Raw genomic sequence first — 19,817 nt, 5'->3', positions numbered from 1 at the left:
ATTTTTCATGGGATGATATGAAAAACACGGGAATAACATTTTGCCTAAAGGACAGCAGCATCGTTTACTATATTTATTATAATTATAATTGTAAGAATTTGACAGTATAATACAAATACAATATTGACAAACATGCATTTCAACTGACAAATCGTCTACACACTCTATTGTGAAATGTCATAATGTGATATAAGTTATGTAGTTTAGTAATTTTTTTGACAATACATGCATATAAATGACTTCATGGAGCATGTTTTGATAAAAAAGGCAGCTTATAAGAGGTTTCAGCACGTTGGATATGAGATATTAATATACACAATATACATAAATCAATGCAAGATAACGATACATTCTTTTGTTACTCGATTATAACATGGATATTTTCTGCACTTACAAGGTATACGCATATTTAATTATAAAGAATGGTTAAACATGCATTTGAAAATTTTAATCATTAAAGAAAAAATGCCTAAAAAAACAAAGGGCTTGCTATAAAACATTCAATAGTTAACAATAAAGAGATCTTATGTAAACATGTTATAATCTTTTTCAAAAATTATGTTTCCAATATTAAAAAATAATTTTCCAATATTACAATGCAAGAAATAGAAAATAAAGAAATATCCCGAACACATATTAGTGTTATTCAAATTAAACTAATGCAATAAAAACATAAGAAATATAAATGATACTTTCTTATGACCAAGGAATCTCTGGCATGTCATAAAATCAGACATTATCATGGGAATAATTATCAGTTATCATATTTCTCTGAACTGTATTGTCACCTGTGTCAAGTATATAACAATAGTACATCTAAAGGGACATTGACATTTCTTCTCAATATGATTTTTGGTAACTTTTAGTTATTTAATACTTTATAATGCTGGGACCAGAAGTGTTGTCTCTGACAAAACACAAATAATTATAATCTGATATAAACATTTCTACCAATGCAAACTTTATTAATAAAACGGGCATGAATAAAATCGATCTGCGCAACTACAATCTCCAGACATTGATTTATATGAACTATTGTGCTATTTAAGTATCAGCCAATAAATATATTCGTGTTTACACCTTAAATGATATATAAAAAATAAAAGGATGTAACATACATCTGTCATTGATTTTCTGGAAGTAATAATGGTATAAATTGTCATATATAGTAAAAGCTGACGGTGATACAATTATTTTCTTATATAATATAGATATAAGAATTACCTACAAATTACGACACAAATTATTCTATTGCAATAATTGTAATTTTTACAATGATCGCGAAACATCTGAAAGCCATATTTGTTTTAACAAACAATGTTAAATTATGTGTCATTATCTGCAATCACACGTTTCTAATCCGGTTCACCAGGAATTTCATCAAATCCTGCATGATAATGATAAATTTTGAAAAGAATAGTAATATTAACTTTTGTATAGATCTTACTGTAAATAACACTTTATTTTTATATATAACTTGCAGTTTTAATAACTTAACTCTTAATAGAGATTGCATGAATTTCTTACTTGACTGGAAGACCAGTAATTATTGCTATATTTTATTGAACCAATTTGTTACGATATACCCCTCAAAGTGATGATATTGAATTGATCTTAAAGGGACTCCACTGAGGTTTCTTTGACATGATGGGACTGAAAATATTTTCCCAGATAAATGTACCATTTGATGTAGGTTTAGACCACTAATCTTTGTGCAAAATTTCAGATCAATCGCGCACTTCGTTTTTCCAGAATAATTATTCAAATTGTATAAAAATGACCCAAAATGAAAAGCGTTTAAACGCTTTTCACTCAAATCGGGCTAAGAAAAGCATAAAAATACGATTTTCAATTTATTAAAAAGTATATTTCTTAACTTTCTTTGCATATATTTTTCTGTTTAAATTGTCCCCAACTCATTTGTGTAAGAAATTCAAATGTTATGTTTTTAGTTTTTTTAACCTCAGCGGAGTCCCTTTAACACAATTTACATGTACGTTGTTAAATATTCTTTTCAACTTTGTTACTCCAATATTGTCATAATTTCAATGGTAGGATACTACGTCATCGCGCACCTGATAAATGTTCCCACTTGGACCATTTTTTGCAGAAAATCCGTCGACTCGAAGGTTAAATACAATTTTATAATAAGAAAACGCAAGAGTATAAAAAAATCTGGTAGCGCACCAAAGAAAGGCTATAATAGTACTTCAGATAATTGTAAAACAATTATAGATTTATTACCTCGTTAAGACCTGAAAATGGGATAAGCGTTTTTTTCTCTGAATACTTCCACTCGATCTTTTCCGACATATACCAGAAATAAGGTTAAAAACTTTCTTGAAAATTATTTTTAACGTACCGGAATATAAACCGATTCATATGTACACATTTTTCTAGATTGGTTTCAAAAATTGCTTTTCAAAAGTCAGTTTTTCATTATTTTTTTTATTAAAATGGAAAATACTTCAACTAGGACTCGATTTCAGAGATGCTCCCACTTTGACCCAAATATGTACAGATTTTGAAAGCACATTGCTGTGTTAAGCTTTTATGGATTATTTTCAAAAAAATTACACCATTTTGTCAATAACTAATATGCGTTTGGCGACATTAACTGTTTCCTTCTTTTTACAGAGATCACTTCTTTGATACTGAAGAAAGACGTCGTCGGGAAGAAACAAGGCGCCATCATAAAGTTTTAACTGACAGGATAACTTTACAAAAAGGTGCACTTGGCATGTGTTGGTATCGGATACGAACGAATGATTCATAATTATTGCCAATAACAAAACTAGGACTTTAAATGGACAGTTTGGATCTCATTGAGATGTTAAAAAAGATGGTGGTGTTTTATAAATTAGTCATTACAAATTGTTTAGTACTATACTGGTTTAACCTTCTTCCTAATATAGACGTGCTTTGACGTCTTTTTGCCCCCCCCCCCCCCTTATTTGAGGCCTCAAACAGTGAAAATATGTCTTATTTAGGCCCCAAACACTTTTTTCTTTCGTTTGAGAAATGTTGTTTAAAAAAGTGACGACTTATTCGGCGCCGCCCCCTATCCAAATGTTACATCAGAGGGTTGCCAGTTTAGGGGGGGGGTTAAGGGGGGCGGTAGTCCCCCTCATCGCCAAAAGAATTTTGGACATGTGACAGACTTAAAATAGCCTCAGGGCGATCTTATGGTAACTAGAAACCGACGCTGAAAAGCCTTTTATTTTATCTCAATTCATTAAGAAGTTGCAGCACTTTGAAATCAGTTTTGATGGGAAAAAAAACAATGCAAAATAGTGATTTTGGCACGTTTGAAACGTCCCCCCGTTGCCATGGTAACAGGAAATTTACAATTGAGCATGCTGTTACAGAGGCTATGGTCTAGTCAACATTTCTGCCAAGTTTCATCAGTATTGAAGCTTTTTCAGTTTCATAGCAGTTTGAAATTGTTACAGGAGGCTTTTCAATGAAAAGGCCATTTTTCGCAATATGTTCATGGGGTAAAAGGTTAAGATTCTGTTGGACTCGTACACACATTAGATGCCTGCATTTATTCAATAATTGCCGACTTTTATATCTTGTATATAATTTAAAACGCAATGACTTGCATGTTTGTTAAAACTTGTGATTTGAGATTTTAAAACATCATAATGGTACATTTATGAACATAAAGAAGTCAATATCTATTGGTTGATTTGAATCGTTTATCAAAGAACAACATGTAATTCATTTTTGTCCAGATTGGGAAAAAGTCAATGTACTGCCATACCATGCATGTATCACAATTACAATTAAAAGTGAAAGTTATCATATTGTACATAATTTTTACATAAAGTAACAAAATGAAATAAATTAGAAAACAAAGAACACAGTTATTTATTTATTACAGTCTTTGCCATATTTTGGTAATGAAATTACCTTAAAATGATAACAATTATACGTGAAGAAGTCACAAAAAGGCGGAAATACATTTCAAAGGGGAGGTAACCCATACATACACGTAAAATCCAAGTATGGCACTGTGAAAACTAATGAAACTTTTTAAGTTATAACCTAGACATCATAAATCATGAAATAATAACACTCCCATAATAAACCAAAGACAAAACAACAACAAAGAGCATTAAGTAAACACTGCTGGGCATTATGCTCTACTATTCACCTCTATTAAACATGTTCAATATAAAGTTTCAAGATTATATCTCAAACACCTTTAGAGGTATGGTCCTTGCAAATTAATCATAGTGAATACAAAAGAGCAATAACTCCAAAACGGAACGGTTGTCATTCTTGTTTGCGGTATTTTACTTTACTGTAATATATCCTCCAGTAAAGTTTCAAATAAATTGATCCTTGATCCTTCATGACATATTGCCCAAAGACAAACGCAAAAACTGCATAAAAGACAATGACTTCAAAGAGCTATTATTATTCTTGTGTTTTCTTGAGTATTCCTCCTCACTAAGATATATCCGCAGTTGGTATCTAAAATATTTGTTCAAGCTATGCCTTGCCAAGATGTCCTGCGATGTGCTTCCTTAATTACGTCGCAATGTGGTTTATTATTTTTTCCATACTGGTCGCAAACACAAATAATTTCTGCAAAACAAAACGTTATTATATTTTTAAAATGTATAATCAATTTGTTTCTTTTTCAACGACTCGATGTAACAAGGAATTGTTTCAACAGAACCTATTTTTGTAACATGCAATTATCTTGTTTGTTTAAGAGTAACAGTTTATTGAACAAAACCTTCCAGCAGTTTTACAAAACTCGGTAGTAATTTGAAAATCTTAGAGTAACAAAGAGTAGCATTGTCTCGTAAAATGATTATTGGTTCCATCATTATTAGAAATTAAAGGCAAAAGTAAAAAGTGTAATAAATAGAAAATAATAATGATCTTGCTTAAACTACAGCTAATTTACAGCTAAACAAAAATGGATATTAATCATTTTTCTGTCAGTCATTACCCTGTACGACTGACATTTAACAGGCTTTAAGACAAACTAGTTAACATTAGCTGGTCATATCCTAAAATGAGCGTAGCTGAGCATAATGCTTCCTTTTTATCAATTAATTATCACAGAAATAAAGGGATGATTCTTCACGTGCTCATCTTTTTGCCAGTAAAATCATCAATACAATGCATTAACATCTGGAAAATATGTGTTTCCAATATGCAGGTATTTTCTGGTCATATGCCCCTTCAAAAGCAATTGTTAAGTTTTTTTCACTAGGTGCATGTTTTCTTATAGTCTGCAATAATGTCTTTACAAGTGTTATTCTTTTAAATATGTCAAAAAGGTATGCAATACTTTTTTTGTTTGTTTTTTAACGCAATTTATTGCCGCATTTTATAATATCTGACACAACTTTCTTAACGCCAATCTCTTGCAAAGGGATTATGAACATTAAACTGAAAAATATATTTCAGAGCTGCTTATCTTTCTCAAAAATATAACTCTCTGATTTATATGACATTTTCCTTGCTTGATCTTGCTGATTGTGTGTGCCTATTGTCTAAATATGTAAGTTTACATCAGTATTCTCTTGTAAACAAACTCTTATATAATCGTTACACCATAAAATGTTACTCAAGAATAGCATAGTACAGTTAATGATTTGTCAGTACTGAAAAAATAGTTCGTATGTTTCATATCGGTGTATATCTTCACTTTAGTACATGTCATACTACAGGCATTCGACGTTTTTATTTGTACCAAACGTTACCTTATGACTTAAAGAACTGTTAAGCCTCTGAAATGGAAATGTTTTCCTTTGTATTTTTAACAAAAAGGCTGAAATGAAGAATCATTAAGAAAGAGTTTGTAAAGACCTCTGTAATATAGAAAAGGATGTAAAAAGGCAACTAATATGACTCTTACAAGTACATAGGAACACTCATTGTTGTATACAGATTGACATAAGAACGGATTTGAAAGTTCATTGTTCATATTCCCTATGGTTGATTTATAGCGATAGGCCAATTATCCAGACCTTATGACATGTCAGAATATTCATGACAAAATGATAACAAATGGATATATTGCATATTGTTTCATGTTTTCCTATGGGAAATATAGAACGACAAGACAAATTTGCCAAGTTTACGTTCCAAGGAATAGACAATGACTTGGGCAAGCACGTTATCTATTCTCTTTTGTCCGACCTGTTCGGAAAAAAACAGTAAATGAAAAAAAGTTAAAAGGGATATAGTTCTTGAATTATATAAGCGTAAATTTCCAGGACAAATTCTAACAATACTCTGTGTTTTAACAATTATTTAAGAATACAAGTGATGATAAATAGTTGACTGATCATAAAGATAGACTGCTGTGATTTTGTTATTTATACAAGTAAATGCTGAAGCATTTGCAAAGATTTTGCATAAATAATAAATGAAAATTAAATGAATGAAATGAAGCATAAAACACAGTCTAGATCAATTTATTTTGCATCAAACAATTACATGTGAAACAAAATGTTGATGTAGATAGGTTTTTCCAAATCTTTATGTTTTTACAACATTAAGATATTGTGTTTATTAGGATTATGATTTACCAGATCACGAGATCCTAGTACATAAACTAAATGTCCAAATATCATAATTTTATAAAATAAATTCATACATTTCTCTATAAACAACCTGTACAAAAGAAGAAAAGGCATTTGTACTTACAATAACATGACATTTTATGAAGATCTGTTTTAAAACTGTGCTAAAATAGCTTTCTGTGCTCAAAACTAATACTTTGAGACTCTTTCTTACATATGATTGACATAAACCATTATTTGACCTCGTTATAAACCAATTTAAATACCTTATTTGTGGCATATTATGATTTTAAAATGTGAAATGCATCTTTAACGACATTTTTTATTTTCTGTAGATCGGCAAGTGCATTAGCCCTGTTCATGCATAAACGTATAGTAAGTTAGTAAGTAAGTAAGTAACGACTTTATTTTATGAGGCTAACACATTCAGTTTCCCGATCTTCCATGCGGGCTTCAGTATATACAAAACAACATAAAATACAATCACAATCAACATTTAGACAACATAAATATGTACATTAATCATCATATCAATACAATAAATAAGTAAACAATTTTTTCTTCTTACATAGAGAAGTGATATTTTCATAACTTCAGCATGGAAAGTATATGTTTTTGAAACAATATGTACAAACAATTAGTTAGAAAATTGCCACTGGATATAGGTGGATTGATATTTCCTCAGGGTATCAGAATTTCGAATATGGATTGGTATGCTGTTCCATACCACAGGACCAGAGTAATTAAATGATTTTCTAAAAAATTCTGTTTTTGGTTTGGGTACAGTTAGTTTTTCATTTTGTATAAATCTTAACTAAAAGTCATGTTTGTCATTTATTGTTTGGAATTTATTTTTCATATAAATAGGAAAGGATGGTTCATTTATAGATTTATACATGAGGATTGCCTTTTGTACATAATTCTTTGATCAAAGGACATCCAATTTAATTCTTTAAATAGAATATTTGATGGGGTATCAAAACTTTTGTCTAAAATAATTCTTGCAGCTCTTTTTTGAAAGTTCACAATTTGCGAAAGTAATTCACTACTGCAGTTTCCCCAAATAGTGCAACAGTAGTCAATATGTGGCAAAATATAAGCATTAAAAAAGAGTTTTCTGGAGTGAGATCAAGGTACTGTTTGATTCTAAGAAGCAAATAGAGCTGTGAATTGCATTTTTTAATAATATTTTGAATTTGTGTTTTCCATTTAAGATTTTTCTCAACCTGGACTCCTAGCAGTTTTTCAGTGTCTGTAAATTCTATCTCTTTGTTTTGAAAGTACAGAGTAGATGAAGAAGTATTTTTTGATTTAGTATTTTTTAAAGAGAAATTTATGGCCTTAGTTTTTTGTGCATTTAATATCATTGCATTTTGCCTACACCATGTGCTAACACTATCAAGATCAGTTTGAAGATTATAATTCATTTCCGTTAAAGTACTTCCAGTAGAAGTAAGGGAAGTGTCGTCTGCAAACATATCGGTAGTTGACTGTTTAACATGAAGATGGATGTCATTTATGTATATCAAAAATAGTAGGGGCCCAAGGACTGAGCCCTGAGGCACTCCTGAGACAACTTCAGCTGGTTCAGATAAAACACCAGACACATTGACTTTTTGTGACCTGTCTGATAGATAAGATCTTATCCAATCTATAGTATGTGAAGAGAAATTATAGAAAGGTAGTTTTTCTAGAAGAATTTGGTGGTTTACTAAATCAAAGGCTTTTGATAAGTCTAGAAAAACAGTACCGACAAGTTTGCCATCATTCAGAGCACTGATCCAATTATCAATTATATTTGTAAGAGCTGTCTCACATGAATGATGTGCCCTGAAACCTGATTGAGCAGTGTAAAGTAAATGGTTTTTTTCTAAATAGAGCTTTAAGTGGTCTGATACATGTTTTTCAATTATTTTAGAGATAAGGGGAAGTACTGAAATTGGTCTGTAATTATTTTTGTCTCCCTTTGGTCCTTTTTTGTAAATTGGTGTTACTTTTGACTGTTTTAGCTGAGTTGGAAATTTTCCACTTTTTATGCTTAGATTTATAATACTACATAGAGGTTTACTTATGACATCAGCTGCTGTTTTTAGGAATTTTGCACCAATACCATCTAGGCATGTTGCTTTTGTGGCGTCTAGACTATTGAGTTTCTGATTTACATAGCTTAAGACAACAAAGGGTATTTCATATTTATTTGACTGATTTGAAATTTTGGATTTAACCGATTCTTGTAGAGCAGTTTTCAATTCATATGATAATCCTTCTGATACATTTTCAGCTTTTTCAAATACACTTGCAAAGAAAGTATTAAAGGTTTCTGCTGTTAATTTTGGATCAGTTATCGGTAAACCATTCTCATCATTTATGTAAGAATTTTGTTGTAAATTTGTTTTGCCTGATAGGTTTTTCAAGTTTTTCCAAAGTTTTTTAGGATAGACACCCATAAGAAGATGTTTCATGCTAAACATCTAAGTTCTAGCTCATCGGGTTTTTTAAAAGATTATTTTTTAAGTTTTTACTATACACATATCGTATACATTTGATTTGGTTATTTCCGCGTTTTGTTAATTTTTATTCGTAAAAACAAACCGGTTTCGTAATGCTTTGTAAGTGCTAGTGCGATTTTATTTGAGATTTCATTGCAATAAATTGTTTTACATGCCGCCTAATCGAATGTATAGCACCTGTCTGTTAAATTGTATTCGAATAATCATTTTTGTTTTCATTTAAGTGAGACTCATGTTTGCATTAGCAACATATGATTGAACTATATTCGAGCATAGAAAACAAACAAAAACGTTTTCAAGTGCTACATTTAAGTTTGTTTATTAAGGTGAAGTTATAATCTCAACTAAATTAAGAATATGTTTAATATTCAATACATCATGAACTTTTCAGTGAAAAAAGGGTAAATGGCCTAGAAAGCATTACACTAGTCTAGCAGAATTACAGAAAGTCGGATTAATTTAGTAGGTTAAAATGCGATAAGGACTAATTGATTTAGTTAGTGTTGATTAATGTTTGTTCTATTCGGATATCTTGTCTTGTCTGCTTCAATGTAACTTGCATGAGTCAATGTATTTTAATGTATTTCAATTGATATGTGATTACATTCCATCGAAAAAATATTTTAAGGTATGTTTTGTAAGAGCGAAAATTTATCAAAATGTTACTAGGTCAGAGAAACCACTATGAAAAATTTCTTACTAAACAGCAATGTAAATAATTTATGTACACTAAATAAATTATTTTATACAAAATAGTACAAAATGCGTCTCGAAACGCTATGTTTAGTATCTTTTAGTATAACAGAAATTGCATTACTTAAAATTTTAGGAATTATTAAAGCATCATCTATGATTTTAAATTAGATCTAGCTCCAATAGCAAGCATCAACAAGTTTTAATTAATAATTCTATTGGACGCCATAGAGACTCTTGGACTGTAAGACTTTTTACTCATAAACATGTTTGGTTAACTGACCTCACCTCTTTCGATAGATAAATTTAGAATGTCGAATGTTGGCACAACATTTGTGGTTTTAGAATTTTAATCTCAATAGCGCGTGCATACAGACGTACCATAACATGGTTTTAACAAACAGAGAGTGTAATATTATTACATCATTCCAATAATAATGTATGCATAACATATTACCTATGATACCTTATCAATCACGTGAAAGGGAAACGTTTTATATTGCATTTAAATGTTCCTAAAAATGACAAGACTGCTATGGCCTCAGTGCCATGCATAAATGTTCCAATGACTTATGCCATTTTAATATATATAATTTTCGAAGACAAAATGCCACTCGGTAAGGACACAAATATTTACAAAATAGGACAATTACTTGCATTAATATGCTTTTTTTCCAATTACCTTTCAGCTATTGGCTTAGATACGACTTACTGTCTTTTGACATACCGGAAATACAGTAATTACAATGTTAAAAATGAAGATAAAATGTGGTTGTTTCAAAACAAAAACATCCATACAATATCAAGGCAGACTATTGCGCAAAACTAAAATTCCTATCATCAATGGTTTGGTTATAAATTTTTATCATTTTTACTTTCCCTATATTGCCTGAAACAATTTCTGTCTAGAATACTTTTAATTTCGTTGTACACATTTTATAATAACACATTTTGGTCATTGCCACAGATTTTTTGTCTTCGTCTCCAGGAAGACAAAATGGAAGATAAGGACGTATTTTTGCAAACAATATTATGCTATTTTTGTCATACTCTCTTCAACTTTATTTTAGATGTTTTCAAATTGCGCATACAAAAGCATGTACACAATAAAAAAATAACGTGGTTTTATCCGTATTTATTTTTCTTAACATGTTTGGAATGCGTCTTGTTTGTTTTTGAAATCTGTAAACTCCTAAACATTAAAGAATAATATAAGCATATTAAAGTGCCTCCTAATTTCTACATTGATGATAATCACCCTGACGATAACATTATAAACGAAATATAATACAAATCTTGCAAATGGGAATCGTTGCTCAACCTATTTTTAACTAATTAAAGATATTTCTTACTTATCAAGTTTTATCTTGAATGATAATACAAAACATAAAGATAAAGAGGAACGTATTATACAGTTTACATAATGTGATCAATTATCTAAACTTTTTATTATTATTATTATATACATGTACCACATTTCTATAGCACTCTTTTCATAAATAATAAATGTTCAAGAGTGCTTTATATAAATCCGATAAAACATAATCATATATATATATAAGACATAATGTACAACATTAATTAAGTAAACCTATTAAACAATAATGATGATCTAAAACCAGTAAAGGATGGTAAGAAATACAGACACATTTAGTTTAAAATCAAGGCACAATTAAAATTAACACTGATAATATAGCAAAAGTAGTACATGTATGATGATTTATGAACTAACGTCCATAGAACTTTATGAAATAATGTGTTTTGAGAGCTCTCTTAAACATGGCAAGGTATTACAGTCTCTAACGTCAGGTGGTAACGCGTTCCATAATTTCGCTGCGGCTGTCTGGAAGCACCTGTCACCATATCGTACTGTCCGAGATTTAGGCACAACTAATGTCATTGAGTTATTCTGGGACCTCAGATTTCTGACTGGGATGTACACGTCTATCATGTCTTTTATATAGGCTGGTGATTGATCGATGAGGGATTTATATGTATAAGTCAAAATTTTATGTTCGACCCGATACTCTACCGGAAGCCAGTGAAGTTCACGTAAGATAGGTGTTATGTGGTCATATTTGAGTGTTTTGGTCACAATTCTAGCTGCTGTATTTTGAACATGTTGTAACTTGGTCATTGACTGCTTAGAGACTCCATATAACAGTGCATTACAGTAGTCTAACCTAGAAGTAACAAGTGAATTTACTAGAGATTTGGTTGCTTTAACAGTAAGATAGGGTCTGATGTGACCGATTTGTCTTAATTGTGCATAACAGTTCCTACAGACATTATTTACATGTTGTTCCATCCTCATGTTCGAGTCAAGAAATGCACCAAGATTGCGCACACTAGATGATTGGCTAATTTTCGAACCGTCGACTGTTACTGTAACATCTGAAACAGGTTGTGCGTTATGTTCAGATGAGAAGATGATCAACTCTGTTTTATCGCCGTTTAGCTTCAGCATGTTGGCATTCATCCAACTTACAATATCTTCAAGACATCTTTCAATACGGTTTATATTCTCTTGAATTGAAATATTAGTCACTGGTTTGAAGGATAGATAGAGTTGTGAGTCATCTGCGAAGAAATGGTTGTTTAGATCATGTTTACGGCAGATTTCTCCGACAGGTTTCGTATACATCACATAGCTCTTGGGTCCCAGGACAGACCCTTGAGGTACACTGTACTCCATGTGGACTGGCTGTGATAGTTTGTTGTTTATGCATACAGTCTGGTATCGGTCGGTCAGGTATGACGTCATCCATGCGAGTGGCTTGCCTGTAATTCCAAAGTGTCGTTCAAGGCGGCGAAGGAGCGTTCCGTGATCAATTGTATCAAAAGCAGCAGACAAATCAAGCATCACGAGAATAGTCACATTGTTATTATCCAAAGACCGTAGAATGTCATTTTGAACTTTTAACAATGCAGTCTCGGGCGAATGGAACTTGCGATAAGCAGATTGGTTGACCTCGTGTAGATTATTTGTCTTCAGATGGCTCTCAAGTCGTACGTCAACGACCTTTTCCAAGATTTTAGACAGGAATGGCAAGTTAGACACAGGCCTATAGTTTTTCAGTTCGTTAGGATCTAGATTTGGTTTCTTTAGAAGTGGTCTTATTCGTGAGTGTTTGAACATTTTTGGTACATAAGCAGCATCAAAGGACACGTTTATAAAACTGGTTATCACTGGTGTTAGTTCATCTAGGCATTCTTTTAACAGCCATGTTGGAATGGGATCTAACTCACAGGATTTGGTGGCTGATTTTTTGATCAATGCGTTCACTTCTTGCTCTGTGGTTGGAGCAAACACAGTATATTTGACACCCGTATATTCAGATTCCATATCTACATTATCCGGTACCGATTGTGTTTGAGAACGTATGTTATTCCTTATTCTTTCAATCTTTCCGATAAAGAAGTCACTGAATTTCTGGGCAAGGCGCTCTGAAGATGAATCAAATGGTAGAATCACTTCATTTGTATCTCCAAGTAGACCTTTGGTAATCTTAGATAGACTTTTATGATCATTGCCACAAGACTCTATTTTACTTGTATAGTATTCTACACGAGCTTGTTTTAACAGCTTGTTAACACTAGAACAGTGTGTTCTGTAGATCTGATGGTCTATTGTAAGTTTAGTTTCACGCCATTTCCGTTCTAGTTTACGTTTTTCATGTTTGCCTTCGTGGAGTTGCTCTGTATACCACGGACAAGCAGGTCTCAATGTAATAGTCTTGTTAATCATCGGAGCATGTTTATCCAAAATAGAGGTTAGACTGTCTGAATATTCCATCATAAAACCATCTATGTCAGAAGGGATACACTCTTTGTTGAAGAATTCCATTTTCCGTATGTCATCTCGAAAAGAATCAATGTCAATTGCGCGAAGTTTTCTGTAAGAAACCAATTTCCGTACCGGTGCAGGTTTTGAGGCTTTGACATCAAATGTAACAGCAAAATGGTCACGTAAGATATTTCCACTAGAATCAGAGAGTCCAGGATCTACGACCTCTATGTTTGATACAATGTTGTCTGTTTCCCTTGATATCACTACGTCCAATGTATGACCTGCAACATGGGTTGGTTCTTGTACATGCTGATGCATACCACATGCATCAAGGTTACTTGTAAATTTTCTCGTATCATTGTTGTCTGGTATATCTAGATGAAGGTTCAGATCGCCTACTATGATTGCAGAATTGTCAACTGTAGCGTACTTAGTTAAGAAAAGGGGCCACTCATGATCAAGGAAAGTGTTTGTATTCAAGCCGTTCTGTTTAGAAGGAGGTGGTCTGTATATTACCGCTAGCCTCATAGAGTACCGCCCAATAACTACATTACAGTCCATGAACTCAAATTGTGAGAATTCCTTGCTTTGACTTGACGACTCAGTGGTGACTTGTATAGAAGCTTTATGGATGATAGCTACACCACCACCTCGCCTACCAACACGCGGGACATGTTTCATTTTGTAGCCAGGAGGTATAAGTTCACTGATACACACCTTATCAACGGAACAACCTAGCCATGTTTCAGTTATGGCACATATATCAAACTCATTGGAGAGAATAAAGTCACATATGGATAGGGTTTTGTTTTTCACTGAGCGTGTGTTCATTAAACATATTTTTATGTTTGTTTGGCCTTTTACTGTTGTATTGTGTTCAAGATTTACCCGGATTAAGTTTTTCACATTGCACATGCTGAGTGATTTTTCTATACGTCTTCTCTGATTAACTTTTGTTATTTCTTGGGGAAGTAACTGTAAATTGTCAACATTCACACCATTGTTAGTATCCCAGGCTCGTCTAATCCCATATTGCCCACCTCTGTTCCCTCTGTATTGCATTAACTTAAGTCCTTTCAAAGTGTTGATAATAATAGGATTAAGTCCTTTTTGTGAACTTGGTAATTGCCCGATATTATACAGGTCTGACCGTGTATATATAATCCTCGTCGAGTTTCGCTCACTAAAACACATTATTGTTGTATGCTTTAAAAATAAAATATAAAATGTATAAAATCATCAAAGTTTTAAATTTCAAATATCTTTAAAACCACAAGAGTAATTCACAAGCAATTTATATCACTGTGATTACAAAATGAAACTACGTAATATATCAAACTTTGAAAATTTTCAGTCAAGTATAACTTTCACAAAACAATCAAGTTTGCAGAGCAACAAAAATGCAGCCTACACCTGGCGCATACTATTATAGTATTATAGTATTATAGTTCCTCTATGAAACCACAGTTCTACATGTATTCACAAAATAAATCAACTTTGAATTTCGAACTGTTATTTTGAATTTTTACCTGTATTTTCTGGTACTTTTAAAGGGAGAGTTATCTTTTTATTCTAACACAAATGTAAGATCTTATTATATTTTGTTCTATGCATGTTACCTGTTTACGCATAACTAACGGTGACATTTATGCAAATATGATGACTTTGTTCACAGACTTGTGATGAGTGTAATCTTTGTGTAATTCTTTTCATACAAGTACGAAGCATGTTATTTCGTCTATGACATTTTTATAAGTGAGACGTTCTTATCCATTAATTAACGCTCCGCATACGAATCGCCAAATTACTATACAAAACAAAATATTTGCATAAAAAAACATCTCCTGTCGCTGTCAACTTTATTTTCTCCACATTAAATAGATGTATTCTAAAGTAATGTCAATGATTACGAATGCTGTATAGCTAATGCTTGTAATCAATAGTAAACTCGGATACAATATTTATTTGAAATACATCGTAAAACGCAAGTTATTAATTCAATACATTGCTAAGGGGTATATGTAAATACATTGGTTTTAACATATCTATTTAAGCCTGATTGCGAGTTGCAAATTCTTGTTACTTATACTTATCACTTTCGGGTCCACTTCCTGGAACTTTGCAAATACAGAAACATGGTCGTAACCAGATTATATCGCGAACTCATAATCCCTAGGTTGAGAGGCAGACGCATTAACAACTAGGCCGTCGCTTCCCCACCACATTCTTCGTACATGACCACAAGGTTAATAAACGTATAAATATCTCAAGTTATTATAAAGTTTGCGCAGATGTAACGTACCACCTCTCTCTGACATTGTGCTTAATTGCTCTCCCAAGACACATCAAATCGTCTACTTTGACCATAGATAATCTTATTAAAAATAATAATTATCTGACTAAATTACACAAGTGAGAAATGTATTAGTAGGTCAACAACATGTCTTTCTTAGTCATTTACAAAAACAAATTTATAAAGTCTTTCAAAACCAAAAGCTTGTAGAGCCTATCACTTATTATATACATATTAATTAAGATATTTTGACGTCAGGCAGTAGCCATGCAAATATTATTTTATCAGAATATACGCATTAGGCAATATTCAGAATACATAGTCTGTTCAAGCTTTAGAGATTGTTAACGTGATATAAACGTTAAAGGGTAATTTGCTTATATGATACAGTGTTAATTACTGACTAAATACGGGTTATATGATCCGTTTGATCTCGATTTGGGTTTTTACAGACCATATAGTATTACCCTGAATCGGGCCAGTAACTAACTGTGTCACTATTTAATGCATCAATTAAAAAAAGAAGAAATATCATGGAAGTAGTTCCTTTGACAAATATTTAATTCAATATATTTATTGCAAAAAACATACATTAGATATTTTTATCAAATGATCAATGAAAAACAATGGACAGATAAGTTTTCATCATACATTGTCCGCTTTGTTGTTTACCATTCATATTTTCTAGAGAGCATATAAATAAAAAGTATTATATAGCAAATAATCATAATATATGCCGGTTTCCACGATTTTTTTGATTTTTTTCTAAATTTCATTTCTACTTAGTAATATAAAATCAAAGACATTGCATGCTTTGTTGAAGCAATCACATAATCACATCACTCTAAAGTTTGCATTGATATCTATATTTGTGGAACTAGATACTAGTATAGAAATTTATTTCAAGGAACTGTAGCAAGATAAAAATATATATTCTATAACTAAAAAAAGTGTCTGTGCCAATCGCGATAAAGTATTCTAAAATGCCATGATGGCATGCCTCTAGTTTATATAGACCTTTTTACGACGCGGACCGTTGCTATGAAAAATTGACCGCAAGTGGTGTTTTGTCGCGCATGCGCAATCTGCGTAGGGCAAAAAGAACATCAACCCACAGAGAAATGAAGTAGAAGATCGTAGACAATTCCGAGTTAGTTTAAGTAGAAAAAAAAGAAAATCTTATATAATAGCTTTTAACAGGAAAACAAATATACCTTTAAAGCAAATGGCCAAATTGCCAATTTGAAGCCATGGAAAAGACGATTGTTTAAAGAATCTCTTTTACGACCACGAACCTGACGATGGTATAATTGTTGTAACAAAAAGTGTGGCAATTTATATATTAGCAAATAAAGAAGACAGTATTTTGTTTTTGTTTTATTTTTTTTAATATTTCATGTATAATCTGAAGAAATTTTTATAACATATAAAATCGAGGTTAATTATCATTTAGAAAAAACAGTCGGAACAAGTGAAAATGCATTTTTAGTGTTCAGTTATAATTGTATCCTTCATCCTACTTGACTGTGCTGCCAAACAGAATTTTCTTATCACAAATATATATATATATATTTTTCTTCAAAATCTTGAGAAGTTAACATTGCAAGTGAAATAACACACATTTCACCCGGTTCCTCCTATTAAACATATAGATGCACGTCACAATTTTTGTCACTTCACAAAATTAATATACTGATTAATGAATGGATGAGATTGGTTTATTTCATGCACTGTAATATATCAGATAATTATATTCTGATTAACTACTAGTGAAATTTATAAAATATAATTTTCACTGTAACCGGACTCAATCTGAATGCGAATGAAAAGAAAAACTACATGAAATAACAGGCAGAACTGAATGCCATCATGCGTAAATTTTGCTTCTTTAGATAAAAGAGTCGATGTCATCATACCTCATGTTAAAAATGTAAAAATATTAGAGAAACTTAACATAACTATATAAAAGTTCTGTTAAGTAAATAATACTTTTAATCACTTTAAAAGCATGAAATAAAAGGAAAATTTCTTTGTTTTACATATAAAATTGAAATATATTTTATTCGTTCATTGAGTGAAATATATTTCAAACTTAGATGCGAAGCAAAGAAATATCCTCTATATAAATAAAAGTTACTTATATTACGATTTTCATAATTTTACGTGATTTACTATGTCATCCCGGTATTACATGTTTTCTAGGTGAAAAAACTGAAATCACGTCTTTTATAGCCTTTAAGTATGCTAAAATGTAATATTTCGATTTATCACACACCCGTGCCGATTTTGCGACTCCGTAAATATGGTATTGCACGGCCGTGCATATATTTTGACGTGACGTCATTAGCGTTATACAAACATAGTGTAAAGACGCGCTAAATGTTAGCGTTATACTATAGACGCGTCAATGAAAAATGACTCTTATTTCACTTAAAACGGTCTTTATTTTGGGTATGTGATAAATAGAATATTAAATTCGTGTAAGTTCATTACTGAATTTATTGCACTCGTTGAATAAAATAATATTATGCTCGCCAGAGGCTCGCATAATATAATTTTATTCAACTCGTGCAATAAATTCAGTATTGAACGTACACTCATTCAATATCCTCTATATTGCGTTCATGTTAAATTCTGCTTAAGCCGTAGCTAGTGGGTGTGGACGGTAGTTTGCACTTGACAGTACCGTCCATGAACAGGCTCAATCAAACCGAGCCTGCAACATTTTCATTTTTGCGGTGTTGGGCTTTCTTTAGGGATTCTTATTTTCTCTATTTTGCCCTACGCAGAATGCGTATGCGCGAAATGCAACATCCGTTGCTCCGGAAATATTTTACTGTGAAAAGGTCTCTATAGGAAATTGTACAGTTTATTCTGGAATATAATATATTACAATCAAAATAGAGCTATAAAATTGCAGGGTTTTAGATAATATCTTATCATCTAAATTATGCAGACGGACAGACAATCTGTAATAATTTACAGATAGTTTGACCATGCAGTTCTACAAACTATTTATGTATTAATCATTTATGTACACATACATGTATTTGGATAATGTTTAAGGTGCTGGGCTTAAACGGTGAAAAACTGTAAATTGCGAATTGATTATGCTGTGATCACATTGTCTTTTTATTCTATAGGCCATTCTTGCTTTTTGTTGTTGTTGTTTTTTTGTAAGTTATTGTTGTTGCTGTTGTGTTATTGTTGTTGTTGTTCCTTCTTTTTTTAGTTAATTAGGTATTGTAGTATGTTTTATTCAAGACACAAACAATAATTATTCTGTTATTCAGATTAATTTTATGTTATAATTACGCTGTTTTGCAACAAAAATGCAAATATGCGCAAAACATGAAAATACGACAACATCAAATTTTACTGTGTCCTTTTTTTTGCATTTTCGCATTGCTGAGGGAAAAACAACCAATAATGACAAAATAAGAGTTTATAAAATGTCATGATGTACACATATTTTCACGAATAAAAAATAATTACATAGTATGGGTCACTTTGAAAGTTGTTATAGCGCTTTAATGAAGCGTATATTGATTCAGTCATACATAGATGAAATCCTAATATAAAGATTAAGGTCATCGAATACTCTTAATTATGAGTTATATAACAACAAAGCTGAGGTATGAAACTAACTTGCCCATGCGACCACGTGTATTAAGCGACTTTTGTCTTATACGACCACTTTAAATTTCCCGAGATCATTTTCTCTCTATATCTTTAATGCATTAAGCGACTTTTGCTCAACGCAACCAGCGGCCGCTAATTAAACAGCTTATTGAGATCAATTTTTTCATTAAACGACCACTTTTACCTGTCAAGTAATTGTGTTTTTAGAGAACGCTACCTTGTAATTTCAAAAGTGTCAACAATCAAAATACAATATATAAATGTGTGAAAAAACTATTTCCCAAACCGTTTTAGCGTATGCAGATGACGTTAAATATAAGCGTGACGCGTATTAT

The 19,817-nt window shown here is 31.7% G+C and overlaps 1 protein-coding gene across 1 annotated transcript; it reads right to left on the bottom strand.

The window, feature by feature from the left end:
• Window positions 1-1,355: 1,355 nt before the first annotated feature.
• Window positions 1,356-14,741, bottom strand: LOC132722571 (uncharacterized). Its single transcript, XM_060707092.1, has 2 exons — window positions 12,710-14,741; window positions 1,356-1,387 (listed from the first exon to the last, which is right to left on the bottom strand). Exons 1-2 carry the CDS (start codon window positions 14,739-14,741, stop codon window positions 1,356-1,358), a joined length of 2,064 nt encoding a protein of 687 aa, XP_060563075.1.
• Between the last annotated feature and the right edge of the window lie 5,076 nt (window positions 14,742-19,817).

Source organism: Ruditapes philippinarum, unplaced genomic scaffold, assembly GCF_026571515.1.
Source record: "Ruditapes philippinarum isolate M1 unplaced genomic scaffold, ASM2657151v2 ctg2331_1_1_1_1, whole genome shotgun sequence".
NCBI lineage: Eukaryota > Metazoa > Mollusca > Bivalvia > Venerida > Veneridae > Ruditapes > Ruditapes philippinarum.
Note: the sequence above shows the minus strand (reverse complement) of the source record. Positions and strands in the feature narration are given on the sequence as shown.